The following is a 17,129-nucleotide window of genomic DNA, read 5'->3' as shown; positions in this document are numbered from 1 at the left end:
TTATTGTGATTTTTTTTTTTTTGCATAAAAAGTTTTAAATTTTTGCTGGGTGTGGTGGCTCCCACCTGTAATCCCAGCACTTTGGGAGGCCGAGGATTGCCTGAGGTCAGGAGTTCGAGGCCAGCCTGGCCAACATGGTGAAACGCCATCTCTACAAAAATACAAAAATTAGCCAAGCGTGGTGGCATGCACCTATAATCCCAGCTACTCGGAAGGCTGAGGCAAGATAATTGCTTGAACCTGGGAGGCAGAGGTCACAGTGAGCTGAGATCATGCCACTGCACTCCAGCCTGGGCAACAGAGTGAGACACCATCTCAAAAAAAATTTTTTTTTTTAAGTATAGACTGTGTATAGAGTACTAAGGGGGCATTGAAGGCCATAATCATGATGGTGGCCACAGAGGCCAAGGGAAGCTTCCCAAAGTGGGTGAGTACTGAGCAGAAGGAGTCCTGACGGACAGGTGTGGGGCTAGGACTGGATACAACAGCCTAAATAAGGCATGGAAGTAAGAAATATATATGCTAAAGTAGAATTTTTGACTCAGTTATTCTGACATCATATGACTTTGACTTCTCGCTAGTGGTTTCGTTTGTGGCAGGCCAGGTCTCACTAATGCAGGCCTCCATCACAACTGTTTCAGTACTGACTGATTGGTTTAGTTAAATATTATAAACTAAAAAAAGCCAGTGCCCTTATACAAAGGCTGGAATGTTTTGCCTAGGCCTTTCCCAGGCCTTAAAGCATGACAAAATAAAGGAATTCTTAACAGGACCCATTTAGGATTAAACAAGTTTCACTGGGGGTCTGAAGAAACTCCCCAGGCCTCCACAAGCAAGTTTTTTGGATGTCTGAAAGAACTCCCCAAGCCTCGGTGATTTAGTAGGAGACAAGCTAAGGGTAATCACCCCAAGACCTGGACCCATTTAGTTAAGTAATCTAATTTACTGAGGCTTCAGAGGAAAGTCTTCAGGACTCAGACTTTAGTTATAGATTAAAAGAAGTAAATCACTTATGTCTTTAGACAAATGTGCACTTACACATAGACATATAGCTTAGAAGGTATGTAAGCTCTGGAAAACTCTATAATTTTGAGTTGGTCTGGCAATAATTTCCAGGCCTTCTCCCTGTAACTGGTTACAGAAATAAAACTCTCTTCCACTGGCTGGGCAGGGTGGCTCACGCCTGTAATCCCAGCACTTTGGGAGGCCTAAGTGGGTGGATCACCTGAGGTCAAGAGTTCAAGACGAGCCTGGCCAACATGGTGAAACCCTGTCTCTACTAAAAATACAAAAAAATTGGCTGGGTGTGATGGTGGGCGCCTGTAATCCTAGCTACTCAGGAGGCTGAGGCAGGAGAATTGCTTGAACCTGGGAGGCAGAGATTGCAGTAAGCCAAGATCATGCCATTGCACTCCAGCCTGGGTGACAGACTGAGACTCTATCTCAAAAAACAAACAAACAACTCTCTTCCTACCCAGTTCATCTGCATCTTATTATTAGGCCCGGAAAAATAGCAGCCCAACCCTCAGTTTGGTCCGGGAACAGTTTTTTTATTGACATCTCACTAATGTGTGCAACAAACAGCCCTGACCCTCACCCAGCCCATCACTGAGTCAGTGCTGTCATCATCATCATCCTTGGGATAATCAAAAAGAACACACACACACACACACACACACACACACAAAAGGAGGGAGAGGGAGAGAATGAAGCGCAAGGATGAGATGGAGGAGTCTGTCATACATATTAATGAACAATTTAGTGCTTGCTTCAGTAGCACATATACTAAGATTGAAACAGTACAGAGAAGATTAGCAGGGCCTGTGAGCAAGGATGACATGCAAATTCTTGAAGCATTTCATATTTTGTGCAGTACCAGAGATCATTTCACTAATTGCTGAGTAGCACTAAGGAAACAGTGTGAGTCAAAGCAAAATGGGTGGAACCCAATATTGAATTGTGATTTTCACTACACAAGAAAAACAATTAGGCGGTGTTCACTGGTTGTGGCCTGAAGGAGTCCTACATCTGCAGTCAAAGCTGGAGGTGCATCCCCTCACCTCAGGCTGTGACAAATACCCAAGCCATGTCCCAAGGCCTGCAGTGGCCTCCAAGGCCCAATTCATGTTCAAAGAGCGAATAAGACAAAGACTCAAGAAACATCTGTTAAGAAGAAAAACATTTTTTGATACAAACAGGAAAATCAGATAGTGTCCAGGCTTTTTGCAACTGAGAATGATAAGGACCTGGGCTGGAATCTGTAAGTTGCCTACCAAAGCTGTGTAACCTCAATAGAGGCCAGAGAGTGGTGACATTTGAGGACCAGTTCCAAGAAGAGACAAATATTTTGAAACTTAAGTCAGAAATGGCTGGTAAAGAAAATGTCAACAGACTCATGAGAAGCAAAAATAATACAATGGTGGTAAAAATCGTATTCCTTTAAAACCTTCTAATGGACTGACCAATTCAACTATAGTAATTGTCACACATAAATGTGAGGATAATAATCAAACTTTGAAGTTGTTACCAACTGAAGATGACCCCTAATGTCAACATATGACATTAATGTAAGACATTTCACCTTAACAATAATAGTAAACAGAAACAAACGATTGCAGAAAAACAAAAGCAAGAGGTTGACACACCCAAGAAGTCTATGATGGAATCTTATTGAGGCCAAATTGTTCAGTCTAAGTTTAATTCATTTAGAAAACCTCTACAAGTCAAAGATGAGACTTCTGCAGCAACAAAGAAATTTTCAATTACTATTCCTAAAGCCACAGAGCCTCAGCTTATAAACACCAGCAGGATAACAGTGAAAAGTAATAGAGTCTCAAATACAACTGCTACTGTTACCACACAATGGGTGAGTTGGTTGCTTGGCCAGTGACAGTCCAATGACCACAACCAAGGAAAATTTAACAAGGGGATTTCATTACTTGCAACAAGTAAGGAGAATACTGGGGATAATTCCCAAAGCACCTCCTCTCGGAACAAAGCTAAAAACAGGGCTTGTATTGGGCTGCTTAGCTGAGTCATTGTATGTAGAGGTGGAGTAAAGTCATCAATCATGCTTCTTCATATATCACATACATAGAAAGTGGCAAAAAAACTCCTCCTTGGGTAGGACTTTTTGTATGGTAATGTGGGGAGTTTGTCAAATTCATCTCCAATTCAGAGGGCATCTCTGGATCGAATGGGTTTTGTTTTCTTCTTCCTGGAACTTTTTGAAACAACAAAAACTCAAGGTGCAACAGTGTGTACTTGTTCACAGTGTGTGCAAGGACCCTGGGTTACACTAAATTTAACTTGGGATACACCAAATGTAGTGCTAAGTTTGTGTGATCTCTTATTAGAAGTCATCCAACAATACCCAGGACACTGTGAAAGAAGGCATCAGTAGAATCTCAGCCTTGTTTACAATCAGGAAAAGGTCTCATAAAAAAGAATTATTACAATCAAAAACGGTTTTATCTAGGGTCAAAACCAGTTCTTCTCAGGACATAGAAAAGAAATAAGGCACAATCAAGAAACATGGCATCTGATCTATTGGACAAGTGGTTGCCAAAATAAAGTTTTAAAAAGAAAAAAAAAAAAGGAGCATAGCATGTGAAATCGTAGCCAGGCCTGCTTCATCTTATTGTTTTAAAAAATTATTTTTTAAGCCAGCCACGGTGGCTCACACCTATAATCCAAGCACTTCGGGAGGCCGAGGTGGGTGGATCACCTGAGGTCAGGAGTTCGGGACCAGCTTGGCCAACATGATGAAACCCCGTCTCTACTAAAAATACAAAAATTAGCCGGGCATGGTGTCAGGAGCCTGAAATCCCAGCTACTTGGGAAGCTGAGGCAGGAGAGTTGCTTGAACCTGGGAGGCGGAAGTTGCAGTGAACTGAGATTGCGCTGTTGCACTCTAGACTGGGCAACAAGAGTGAAACTCCATCTCAAAAAACAACAACAACAACAACAACAACAACAACTATTTTTTTACAGACAGGGTCTCATTATGTCGGCCAGGCTGGTCTTGAACTCCTGGTCTCCAGGGATCCTCCTACCTCAGCCTCCCAAAGTCCTGGGATTACAGGTGTGAGCCACCGCCCCCACTCGTGCTTCATCTTCTAATGCCAAACTGATAGAAAAATCAAAACCTATTGACCAGTGAAGACATACTATAGCAAAACCAACTGCTGATGGTAGATCAACTCAATCCAAGGAAAACTCGGAAGAGAGAAAAGCTCATCTGAATGAGTGGAAAGCTGGCAAAGAAAGAGTGCTGAAAAGGCCTCCTAACTGAATAGTTACCTAGTGTGAGCCTTAAGAACAAAATGAAAAACCAGTTGGGTCCTTTTGGACTACCATGGCAGAAGATGAACAAAAATTATTTACAGAAAAGGTAAGCAACACATTTTCTGAATGCCTAAACCTAATGAAGGATGCCCAGAAGAAGAAATACTGGTCACACTGAACAATCTGATTAAAAATATTCCAGATGCCAAAAATCTTGTAAAATATTGAGTATGTCTTGCACATACTGAACCAACCCCAAGTCCTATTGAAAGTATTCTTGCAATCTGTAAGAAGGCCATTCTGGCAGGGGCTCAACCTATTGAAGAGATGCGACACACAATTGTAGATATTCTACCAATAAAGAGTTAAGAAAATGTCAATTTTGGAGAAAATATTGAGGAGGCTTGTGCAACCAAGGAACAAGTCCAAGAAGTCAACACTGAAGATACAACTGTTAATCTAGAGTCAGGAAAACCAGAAATGGGGAATAGACATCATATTTTTTTGTATGCTTCCACAAGCACTGAAGAGAACAGACATCATGGAAATGTGCTATTTCAATATTCTGAAAAATGGCAAGATGACAAAACAAAAGATCCAACCAATGATGTTAAAATCCCCAATACAGAAACTAGGGCAAGTTGCTTAATTAAATATAATGTATTTACTATGCCATACTTGCAAAGTGTAAAAAAGAAGGTGCAATTTGATTAAACAAATTATACATCTAAAGAGCTGAAGTTTTAAATACCAGTGAGATGTTCTCAATGTCAACATAAAACTTTAAAATTGCCAGGTATGTTAAAAGACCATTATCCTTGCGTGTCTTCATTGGAAGAGTTAACAGAGTTGGGAAGTGATACTGATCCCTTTGTATGCTGTCCTAATGCAGCACTATGCTGAATGTACTCTGAGACTGAAATAACAGATGAAATAGAGAGCTCTGGTAAGGAAAAAAAAGTATCAATGCTACCTCCCTCAAACTGCTATCACCAAATCATGAAGTGCAAGACAGAGGACATGGGAGATGACGCCGAAGAGTGGGAAGGAGCCAAATCACAGAGGTCCACGCACCATTTTAAAATGCTTGGACTTAAGCTTGTGGGCAATGGGGAGGACCGAAAAGCTTTTAAGCAGGGAAGCAACATGATTTAACTGCCAAGGAGATAGGAGGAAATGCTCAAACCTGTCTCTCTGAGCTGGGGGTTGGGTTGGATTTTATAAGCATAGGGTAATGAGGTGTGATCTGATTGCATTTTGCAATGACATGATGATGCCAGGAGGCATGATATGACTGGATCCTGCCATGGGGTGATGCCAGAGCTCATCTGATTGGATTCTGGATCCTGCTATGCGGTGTCTGCTTCTCAATTCAGTCCTCCCCACCCTTCTTGGTCTGAGCACTCAGGTTTCCCCTGTGGTAGAACATGTGTTCATCTGGGCATGCTCAGGTTACAGGACTTTCAACCTGGGGTCCATGGCAACCGAGAAATAACTTACAACTTTGCTACATAAAAGTTGAACCAGATTGGCCTGATGTGGTTACAATGATACAACACAGAAAATTCAGAAAAATGGGGTAGGGGGCAAAAGCTAGGGCAAGAATTCAGATTTTGGATGTGCTGTTTGGTTATGGTAGATCTTCGTAGGTCTTTTTAAATACAAAGATCTTGAGAAATTAGACATTAAGTTCTTAAAACCTTTCTTATCATATCCTTCTAAGGCATTGTTTTTCAAAGAAAGAAGTAATTTTGCTTCCCAGGAGACATCTGGCAATGTGTAGAGATATTTTTGGTTGTCACAACTGGAGAGAGGGGTGCTACCGACATCAAGTAGGTAGGGCCCAGGGTTGCTGCTTAGCATTCTACAATGCACCAGTCTTCCATAAAAAAGAATTATCTGGTCCAAATATCAATAGTGCCAAGATGGATACATTCGGTTCTAGGGACTAGAGGAATACCAGCATCTTACTTTACAATTTTGTCCAGGGCCAGACATTGGAGAGTATGAATGGGTCAATTAAAAAACATCACCACCGCTGAAAAGCCAATGTAATCTGAGTGTTGGCAGAGAAATTAAAAGTTATCTAATTCAACCACTCAGCTGATATTTGAATATTTGCTTCAATAACCTGTCATTGCATGAGAAAGTTTATTGCACAAAACAGCTCTAACATATCCACAGGCTGAGAGCCCAACTTGAAAGCATTTCATCTTTTGAAAGGTGTTCAGTTTCTATTTTTCAGTCTAAAATTGGCCTCTATACTGGACCCAGTTTCACTTCTTAGTTATGCAAAGAACAATTTCTTTTCATCATAATTATCTTTGAGGCTTATAAAAGCATAAATTCTCTTTCTTCTGTGCTATGACTTTAGCTTTACGTAAAGAATAAGAGTGGGCTGGGCGCGGTGGTTCATGCCTGTAATTCCAGCACTTTGGGAGGCTTGGTTGGGTGGATTGCTTGAGCTCAGGAGTTGGAGACCAGCCTGGGCAACATGGTGAAACCTCTTCTCTACAAAAAATACAAAAATTAGACAGATGTAGTGGCACACATCTGTAGTCCCAGCTACTTGGGAGGCTGAAGTGGGAAGATGGCTTGAGCCCAGGATGCGGAGGTTAAGAGCCAAGGTCGCGCTACTGCACTCCAGCCTGAGGCAACAGAGCCAGACCCTGTCTCCAAAAAAAAAAAAGGAATAAGAGCGAGCACATAGCATTTTCTTTCTATATAAAGAGAGCACATAACGAGGCAAAGCAAATAAAATTATATTTTAGTAGTTTGGACTCGGGTAAAAACAAGAAAACTTTATAATGGCAAGGGGAAGCTGTCAAGAATCAACAAAGAAAATTCATTAACTCTGGACAGAAATTAGGAAAAGCTTCTGATAAGAAAAATAAACCAAAGATTCAGATGCTAAGTGGCACCAAGAAAAATAGGCAACACAAAATATAAATGAAATAAGTCAGCAAAAAGAAAAATAGGCAAACAAGGAAAAACATAAAAGAAACAGAAGATGATAGTAAACGGCATCTGAATTTTAAGGAGAAGCCAGCCTACTAGCAATTTACCTGTAAGTATGGCTGTCTCTGGCCTGAGGCCCTAGGAAATTATATGAGCAGGCCTTTCCTTCTGAATTATTATAAAGGGGACATCAGGTTAAAGCAAACACCAAAAGCAGTCTTCTTCTTCTTCCACCTCCTCCTCCTTTCCTTTCTCCTTCCCCTCCTCCTCTCTTCCTCCTTTTTTTTGAGAAGGCTGGGATTAGGGGTTATGGGAGCTGGGTGGAGTCAGGAGAGGCGGCTAACAACTAGGGGAAAGTTGTACGAATTTGTGTTAGCAATGGGAAGATTTTAACTATATAGGTATATATATAGTTATATATATATGTGTGTGTGTGTGTGTATATATATATGTACACATACATGTTATCACAATGAAAAAAAATAGCAACTAAAAACATTTTCCTGCCTTCCCTCCTGTGCTCACTGCTTAGTCACCAGCAGCAGCAGCCCAGGTCAGGGCAGTCTCTCACATTCCCAGTTCCCTGCAGATGGACCTCTGATCACTGTAGTACATAGATCCTGTCATATTTATAGGAAACACAGTGACTCAGCGACAACACCACTGCCACTGTCCCGCCAGTCCATCAATCAAATGTCAAATTTGAGGCAGCACTGGCTGGGCCCGCCAGGATGAAGGGTGTGGACACAGAGCCACACGCCCTTCTGTTTTCTTGTCTAGACCCATTTTGTGTGGGCCTAGAATCCAGAAACCTGATGGGAGACTCTTCATTTTTTACTGAAATTAAGAGCATCCCAGTCCCAGGTGGCAAGGGGCAAGAGACTGCATTCTTCAGGCCAAGCAGGCGCGGTCAGCTTCAATTACCCCTGGGTAGTTGGGTTCACTGAATTTGGTGGCTCCTGGCCAGGACTGCATAACAGACACAGAGGCCCAAGGGTTTGCAGAAGACCAGGAGGGGCCCTCTGCCTCCTGCCTCATTGTGAGGCCCAGGTTTCCAGCCAGGCAGAGTGTGCTGCTGCCCTCAGGGGCCCATTGCAGAGGAGGAACTTGGGGAGCGCCCCACACCATGGGGAGGAGAGTCTTTCCCCAACTAAGCCACTGCCAAACGCCATTACCTTAGGAAAGGCGCTTTGTGAGACCTCAACCTGGGCAGCCAAGAGGCCACAAGATGGCAGCAGAGGACACAGCCCTGGACACGAAACCTGAGCCATCTTGCCAAAAGGCAGATTCAGAAACGGAAAAGAGTTCATTTGTGAAATACTGTCAGTTGTCTATAATCACGTATTAAAAGCCAGAATAAACGACAGAATTTCAAAGAAATTAGGGTAAAATGTATTCACATGGAGAATTTCCCGACCACCAATGTGCCACAGCTGCATATGAAGCCACATATCATGAACTGGATTACTTTAATGTTTAAAAGGATAGGGGTCACGGCCTTTAAAAACTGACGTCAGCAGAAACCTTGTCAGTTTCTTCTTTCAGTGAAGTTCTTATTCAAGTAAAATGAGTGACCTCCACAGAGGCTGCCAAACTGATGAAGAAAGAGGCAGATACAGTGGTTGCTGGGAATCACTGCAGCAAAGCAGAACGCTGTCATGGAGCAGCCCGGGACTGTGGCAATAGGCAGTGTGGAGGGGGAATAATGAGGAACACAGGACAAGTCTCAAATAGTCTTTGCTTGCAGCTGGCAGAGGATAATGCACAGGAAAGCGGCATTAGCAGCACTGGAACTAAATCCCAAATCTGACTTCTCATCTACTGCGCCTTCCATTGTTACATATTCCCACCTCCCCCACTCCTCAGTTATGACTAACAAATATGTCTCCAGACCTTGCAAAATATCCTCTGGGGAACAAAATGACCTTTCTCTGAGAACCAATGCCCTAGAGGGATATGATGAAAAAGGTTTTATCAGAAAGGTTTTAGGAATTTAAGTCTCTTGGACTTTGCAAGGTCTACATGAACTGTAACATATATTCAAAACCTAAATTCCTACTATGTTTATCTAATGCAGACTGATGATTGAAGAACTATAGCTGAACTGGCTCTTGAGTTTTAAGAAATTATCATTTAAACTACTTCTTACCTCTACAAGCAATTTATTTTCAACCCCTGAAGTGGTTTATAAAGTACTTTTCCTTGTGTGATTTTATTTTAGCCTTGATACTCCAGTAAGGTAGAGAGAATAAATATTATTACCATAACCTCCAAGTGCACAAAATGTAGTTCAGAGAGGTTTGACTTGCCCAAGCAACAGAATTAGAATCTAGGTTTCCTGAGTCCCAGTCCTATTATTTTTTTGAGGAAAAATTTCTAGTAAGAACTTAGGGGTTCATGAAATCAAAACAAGGAAGTAAGTATGGGCATAACTGCTGGAACAGATAAATTTCAACTGCTAAGCTGTTCAAAAATCACCACAAATTATTAATTCCATTTCTTTTTTTTATTTTTGAGACAGAGTCTCGCTTTGTCTCCCAGGCTGGAGTGCAGTGGTGCGATCTTGGCTCACTGCAACCTCTGCCTCCTGGGTTCAAGCAATTCTCCTGTCTCGAACTCCCGAGTAGCTGGGATTACAGGCACCCACCACCATGCCGGCCTAATTTTTGTATTTTTAATAGAGACGGCCACCATGTTGGTCAAGCTGGTCTCGAACTCCTGACCTCAGGTGATCCACCCGTCTTGGTCTCCCAAAGTGCTGGGATTACAGGCGTGAACCACCAAGCCCGGCCAACTATGTTTCTTTTAATGAAGTATTTCTGCTTCCCCTCTCCTTGCAGGCATTGCCCTTCTGGCCTTCCTTAAGTTGGGTGTGGCTATATGACTTGCTTTGGCCATTGAATGGGTGGAAGTGACATGAATATATCACTTCAGGGCAGCATTTGAGTCCATGAACAATTCTTCATGCTTACTTCACATTCTGAGGCGGGGGGCGGGGCGGGTAACCTTAACCTTCATAGGGACAGGGTAGGATCTCAAAATGGTGGCGCTCCATGAGCTTGGGAGGAAACATTTGCAATGAACAGAACTCTTTGCCAGCCTACTTTGGACACGTAGTATGAGAAATAAACCTTTGTGGTTTTAAGCCACTGTGGTTTTGGCATTTACCACAGCAGAGCCTAGCCTAATCTGACTGATAGAGGTTAATTTCCACGGTCATCAAGCTTCTCTGGAACTAGAATGCAATATCTAATCTGATCACATCACTAAAACCTGGAAAACAGAACAAATTGTTAATTTTCTTCCCTCAGCTTCCTCATCTACCACCACCTTCTGACTTTCAAGAAAATTATTCTTTTCTCGGCCCTGCACACATGAGCTCTCCATTATTCTGGCAGTTAGACTGGGGGAGAGGAAGAAGTGCAGAAGGCCTAGATCTTTTCTCCATTCCAGAGCCTGATCCCGGAACTGTCCCCACCCACTAGTACTCACACTTAACCTTGTCATAGGAAGATTATTACCACTCTTCCAAGGTGTCACAAACAGAAAGGAGCTGCAGCGGGCACCACTGCAATGTCAAGGCAAGGCAGCCAGGCTGCGCTCTATCCTCACTGGTGCCTGACCCTGGCTAGGCCGGGAGAAGCAGCATTCTCTAGGGAAAGAAGCCTTCTCAAGTGGGAACAAAAATGAGTGTGAGGCGAACAGCCATCCCGGGCACTATGTGAATTTGGGGTGAGTTCTCTTGGTACTCCAGCTGTGGTCAATTTCTAGTTTCTTGAGGCCAGCAAGCTGCCCAGCTGCTGCTGCTATTGGGACTCCCAGTTCTCCTGGGCTTTTCCCAAGCCCAAGCGAGCCTGACATCTTTGCATACTTGCAAAGGTCGTAAACGGTGGGGTGAACGCAGACAGAACTTCAGCAACCCGACCGCAGCCGAGATCAAAGGTCGGCGGGTCAGCCCAGAGGCCGAGCCTGCGCAGTCCAGCTCCCGCGTTGGAGATAAAGGGTGGCGGCGGGCGGGCTCGTTACACCGGCGTGCTCGCAAGAGGCGGGAAAGCGTTAAGGAGAGACGCGGGTCGCAGCGTCCCTCCCTCTGCCTGCCCTATCTACCCGCCTGCCCAGCGAGCCTGTCCATCTTCAGCGCCCAGGCCCTAGGGGAGGGGACGAGAAAGGCCCCGCGCTTCTGACTCATCATCTCCAACCCCTTTCTCGCGCGCGCTCCAAGTCTCAGGACTTCGGACCTGGGCCCTCCTGCGAGGGGGTGCGGCGACAGCATCTGGGAAGCCCCAGCTCTGCCAAGCGTCAGCCTCGAGGCCTCGCCAGTCTCTGAAGCTGCCAGCGCAGGGCTGGGGACCCAGATCCAGCTCTCTATTGCAGTGGCTGGGGGAGGGGCACGCCAGTACAGGACCGCCCGCCCCGCTCCTCCCCGAACGCGGGTCCAGTGGTCGCGTCCGAGAAAGCGCTAGGCTAGGCCCCGACTTCCCCGCCTAGCGTCACTCAGCACTTCCAACAGCGCCCCTACCGCGGAGAGAAGGCTCTTTATTTCCTAGCCGGTCACGGGCTAGCGGGGCATCCTGGGACTTGTAGTCTCCGCTACAGTAGAAAGGAGACGGATCGAAAGGGGAACTGGGGCACTCCTGAATTGGATTCAGGGAGTTGGCGTGTGCAGGGTCCGGGATTTGGAGTGGATGGGATTATCAAAGGTGGACAGAAAATAAAAGTGCGATGAGGCAGATGTGAAGCTTTATGGGGAGGTGACAGGAAGAGAGGATATAGATGGAAGGGAGAAAGCAGCTTTTCAGGGTGGTGAGGTAAGGATATAGTCTCGTCCAGGTGTATCTTCCCCTAACAGGGAAGGAACGAAAAAAGGGCCTGCCCTGAGTGAAAAGTGAAGGCACTCCCGGACTTCCTATTGGACTCCAAGGATCCCAGCAATCTTCTGAGTTTGGTGGGGTGGGATGCAGGAATGTCTGGAGAGCATTCTCTCAGGGTGGAAGGAGAGCAGCACGTGTCTGTTCCCGCTGTCCCGCCCTCTCATTTGCTCCTGTGCTGGCCACCGTGGGACCATTCTCCAAACCAGGAACCTCTTCCAACTCAGAGAAGCCCTGAAAACCAGAGACAGGTGTGAGCAAATTGTAGAGGTGAGAAAGAAGAAACCCCAGACAGAAACAACTGCTTCCTCCTGCCCAATTTTTTATCCTGTTTCCCATAGTCCTGCCAATATTTAGGCAGCTTCCTAATGCTTTCCCACTCTTTTAACCTCAATCATTTGGATTCCCAATTCCCTCTTACCCACCGTTAGGGGAGAAATGTTCAAAGCCAGAGAAAGCCAATCAGTTTCATTCTAGGACCTCTTCTTTTCTCTCCTGCCCCATTGTTTTCCCTTAAGTGCCACTGACCAGGATAGCCAGTGGAAAAATTAGTTGGCAGCTAGCTATTCATGCTTTCTTCCCTGCCCCCATACCTCCTGCAGCTCTTGATAGTGCAGACTCTGGCTCCTGCAGCATCCTGGTTTCCTCTGGCTCAGCAAGAATAGGGCGTGCACTGAGACCAGCACTCCCCCTAGGGTGAAGGCCTCAGCACTGAGTTCCAGCACCAGCAAGCCAGCATACTGCAGGTAGACAGGGCTGAGAATGCAGGGACCCCCGCACCTGTTTGCCCCTGCCCTTTTCCCTTGCCACCTCCTCTTGCCTCCTTATCCTCCCACCTTCTCCTTCATTCACCAGTACCTGGGAGGAGGCAGTTGGGGCAGGCCCCAAGGCTGTCTTCATCACCTCGACCACCACCACGATGAAACCCAAGATCAAGTTGAAGGTGTTGAATATCATCATGGCCCGCACCTGCCAGTGAGCCAGCTCAGCCCTGCCCAGCCCTTCCAACCTCAATCCCCACTTGCAGCCTAGCTGAAGACAAAACTCAGCTTCTGCTTCTCAGCCTCCAAACAGGGCCATAAGCCCTCTAACTTTTTTGCTTTCCTCCTCAGTCATTGAGGCCAGTCAGTGGTGACAGCTGAGAGAATGAGTCAACACTTAGCCACTTACTTCCTAGGCTGAGGGTTGTAGGTGTCTGTTTTAGGGAGTGGGAGGACAGTGCTGCGTTCTCTTCCCTCTCACCTTCCAGAGGCGGGGTGCTCTGCGAAGCTCGAGAGTGACAGTCCCAGTGAGGAGACCCTGAATGGTGAGAAGGGCAAGTGTTGAGCTCTGGTCCCATTAGGAAGGGGCCCTGGGACCTTCCACCCTCCCTTGTGGTGGGTCTTACTGAGGCTCCAGGCCCAAGAGGCAGCGCTGTGGCCATGTGACAATCAGAGTTCAGGCAGGCGACTGAGACAGCAAGGGGCACCACAACCACTGCCAGCCATAGCTGGCTCACCTGGGGGTAAGGGCAGGGTAATTGGGGAGGAACTGTCAGGGATTCCCTCCCTTCTCATAACTCCTACCTCTTTAGAGATCAGGAAATGGGATTGAATGCAGGGTGGAGGAAAGCAGTCAACCCAGAGCAAGGAAGTGATCATTAAAAATTAAGTATCATTTAATTTTTTCTGCCTCATATTGTAGTTTAGTTACTTACCTGTATGTTTTCCCCCACAATATGGAAGCTACTTGGGAGATTAAGGGTCTTGCCTTGTTTATTTCTATGTTTTCCTCTACCCTCCTCCCATTCAGAACCTAGCCCAGTTTCTGGCACATGGTAGGTGCTCACTTAACATGGATGGATGGATGGATGGAATTGAATTGGGTAGAAGTGGACATGCTGAGACCTGGGATGGGGTAGCCTGGCCTCACCGCTAGCACCAAGAGGTGCCCACTCTGCCTGTGCCTCGCCCAGTGTTGTAGCTTTTCCAGACGAAGGCTGTGTCTCTCCTGCTCTTGCTCACAAGCTCTATCTTCCATGGCTCCTTTGCCCCCAAGAATTAGGTGCTTCCTAGGCTGGGAAATATGCGTTGTAGGTTCTGTCTATTAGGAGACAGGACATACAACAACATATCTTTCAGCTACACCTCTGCCCACTCCCAATATCCAGGGATTTGAGGTCCAGGTCCTCACACCTACCTAGTCTGAAGCAGCTACTCCAAAGGGATGGGACCCAGCTGGGTCCTAGGTCTCCTAAGGGGCTTGATAGCTCAGAGCAGACGACAAACTTGTCCTGGCAGAGAAAGGCTGTCAGGGATGGGGTGTGGTGGGGCAAAGGTTTCTATGAAGGCCTAAGGATCTAGGGAGTAGCCCTGGGTAGATACCGGCCTCAGTTCACTCCACAAGATGTCTAGCCCGACCTCACTCTGTTCCCATTTCTCATTACTCCCATTTCTGCCCATCCTGGGTTCCTTTTCTGGTTTCACTTACCTCATCCCCATGGACACTATCACTCTGGACCTCAATTCCCCCTCATTTCCATAGGATCTTACTCCTTTCTTTGGCTTCCTCCTCAAATTATTTGTCCTTCCCTAGAGATCCTACTTTCTGTCTGGATTGGTCCCCTGTCATTACTACTTGCAGCTTTGCCCCCGACCAGGTAAGGTTGAATTCCAGTGGCTTTCTTGCCTCTCACTTTCTGGGCAGTCTCCCTTCCCTTCTTTCTTGAAGGTTTTACTCTGAATTGAACACTGACTCAAAGGATGGGTGGGGGGGGGGGGGAGCTGTTTATGCTGGGGATTGTTTTTGATTCAATGATAACCTGCAACTGGATGTATATATATATATATCACGGTCCTCAAATAGTGAATCTTGGAAAGGATGCTATTGCAACAATTAATATTTTTGAGAGAGAAGGTGCCTCATAGCTAGACAGACCTGGGCTGGAATCTTAGCTCTGCTGCTTCTCCATCTGTGTGATCTTGGATACATTATTATTATTATTATTATTATATTATTATTATTATTATTATTATTGAGACAGGGGCTCACTGTCACCCAGGCTCGAGTGCAGTGGCATGATCATGGCTCACTGTAGCCTACACTTTCTGGGCTCAAATGATCATCCTGCCTCAGCCTCCCAAGTAGCTAGGATCACAGGCACATGCCACCATGCCTGGCTAATTTTTAAATTTTTTTGTAGAGACAGGGTCGTCTCACAATGTTGCCTAAGCTGGTCTCAAACTCCTGGGCTCAAGCCATCCCCACTCCTTGGCCTTCCAAACTGCTGGGATTACAGGTGTGGGCCACTGTGTGTGTCCTGATAGATATGTTTTTCTACCTATTCGCACCTCAGTTTGTTCACTGATAAAAGGGGGCTAACAATATGACTGTGAAGAGTTGTTGATTCAGGGTGGGTGTTTAATAACTATTAGTGGTGCTGATGAGGTCACACTGATAAGTCTGATGCCCATACACTAAAGGTGTTATTCAGAAGGAAGCTGGGGACAGTCAGAAGCACAACCAGCTGGGCCCAAATATACTCTATAGATCAAAACAAATCCCAGATCTAACTGGGTGCCCTTGGCAAGTTGCTTAATCTCTCTGTTCCCTTATCTATAAAAGGAAGTTAATAATGCCAGTCTCAAGGGGTTGCTTTCAGCATGGAAGAGAGCTTAGCCCAGTACCTGGCACACAAGTGCTCAATGTTAGTGGCTGTGATCATCATCACTATTATTATTTCTTGTGGTTGACGATAAGAGGAGACAGCGCCGGAAGACTCTAGAAGTTAGTACGAGGAGGGAGGCAGGGTCCTGGGAGGCAAGTGATCCTTTGTAAGCCACTACTGCCCCATCAGTGCTGTGCCAACATCGCCGGGTCATTGTATCTGCTCTTTTCTTTCCCAGGGAGTGGGAGTCACGTTTTAAAGAGATCCAGAAAACTGTTGTGTGTCTACTCCTCCTCAATTCCCACGTGCATTGATTTTATTTGGTGGCGATGTGAGATGTTGGGCTTGCACTGAGGATCCCCGAGCCTGCAGGCCACTGGGGAAACAGACTTCCTGAAGCCTCATTTTTCTTACTTGTAAATGGGGACTAATTTAATTATAGAGGGTTATTGGAAAGATTATATACTATTAGGTAGGTGAACAGGCATTCAGTAAATATTGACTAAATCTGAGTATACTACTTACCAGTTTGTAGTCTAGACTACAATCGCCTGGAAGGAAGGTACCACTTCTTTCTCATCCCTCACAGCGCTGAGCCCAGTGCCTGGCACTTAGTAAGCACTCAGTAAATATTTGTTGTATTGAAGAGCCATTAAAGTGACTTGAGGAATGGAAAATAGAATTCGAGAGGAAGGAGCAGGAATTGTTTATTAAGAACGGAAAGGACCGAAGAGTAACTTTAATAATGTTTCTTATACGGCCGACATTAACTATCTCTATAATCGCCCCTCCTCCTCCCCCAAAAGAGAGACAGAAATTGTAAGGGAGAGGCTTTGAGATAAAACCCCAGGAAGAACTTCCCGAGTCTGTGCATGTTGGGGCAGAAAGAGCGGCAGAGCCAACTCCTTCCCTGGTATGTCCGGGTTTAGGGAGGGAGGGGCAGTGCTGCTTGGAGGCTGGGGGAAGGACGAGATGACCTTTCAAAATCTCTTCCAGTCTCCTGTTGGAATCCTCTGTGCGCCCCACCCCCGCTCCCTCCCTTCCTCCCTCCCTCCGACAGCGCCCCCCGTCTCCAAACCGCCCGCACCCCGCCCCTGGCGGCCGCCTCTCGCGGCTCCCGGGGTCCCCAGCTCCCTGTCCCCGGAGCCAGAGCCCGGCTCCCGCGCGGCTCCCAGCCCCGCCGCGCCGCCCCCCGCATGCTAATGGCCGGGCCGCCTCCCGCCGCACACAATGCGGGCCAGGGCCGGGGGCGGGGGACCGGGGAGGGGGCGGGGGCCGGGCCGGGGGCGGGGGGGCCGGGGCCCGGCGCATCTCCCCCGGCCCCACGTAACGCTGACGCCCGCGCCGCCGGCCCGCCGCCCGCCGCCGCC

General features: G+C 46.4%; 2 protein-coding genes, 1 non-coding gene and 1 pseudogene across 4 annotated transcripts in view; 3 read left to right on the top strand and 1 right to left on the bottom strand.

Moving 5' to 3' along the window:
• Nucleotides 1-385: 385 nt before the first annotated feature.
• Nucleotides 386-11,429, top strand: LOC116484697 (cytoskeleton-associated protein 2-like; annotated as a pseudogene).
• On the top strand, nt 1,762-1,868 carry LOC116456527 (U6 spliceosomal RNA). Its single transcript, XR_004244737.1, has one exon. It is a non-coding gene; the product is annotated as a U6 spliceosomal RNA (small nuclear RNA).
• A 332-nt stretch (nt 11,430-11,761) lies between the features above and the next one.
• On the bottom strand, nt 11,762-14,164 carry TMEM253 (transmembrane protein 253). The gene is made up of 6 exons (XM_032180437.2): nt 14,025-14,164; nt 13,501-13,611; nt 13,356-13,412; nt 12,972-13,082; nt 12,707-12,853; nt 11,762-12,347 (listed from the first exon to the last, which is right to left on the bottom strand). The coding sequence occupies exons 1-6, from the start codon at nt 14,130-14,132 to the stop codon at nt 12,228-12,230; spliced, it is 654 nt and encodes a 217-aa protein (XP_032036328.1). The 5' UTR covers nt 14,133-14,164; the 3' UTR covers nt 11,762-12,227.
• ZNF219 (zinc finger protein 219) overlaps nt 12,237-17,129 on the top strand; it is a 13,189-nt gene continuing 8,296 nt past the window's right edge. Inside the window, exon 1 of one of the 2 annotated variants that reach the window (XM_032180435.2) lies at nt 12,237-12,383. Coding sequence is in view for 1 of the 2 variants with exons in the window: in XM_032180430.2 (XP_032036321.1) it covers nt 16,632-16,672 (41 nt within the window). In the remaining variant the exon portion in view is untranslated. Of the gene's footprint in view, nt 12,384-16,145; nt 16,673-17,129 lie in introns of those variants that run through there. The other variant, XM_032180430.2, reaches the window with a different exon arrangement.

This window comes from Hylobates moloch, unplaced genomic scaffold (genome assembly GCF_009828535.3).
Source record: "Hylobates moloch isolate HMO894 unplaced genomic scaffold, HMol_V3 SCAFFOLD_16, whole genome shotgun sequence".
NCBI lineage: Eukaryota > Metazoa > Chordata > Mammalia > Primates > Hylobatidae > Hylobates > Hylobates moloch.
The sequence above is the reverse complement of the archived record's forward strand: the minus strand, read 5'-3'. Positions and strand labels throughout refer to the sequence as shown.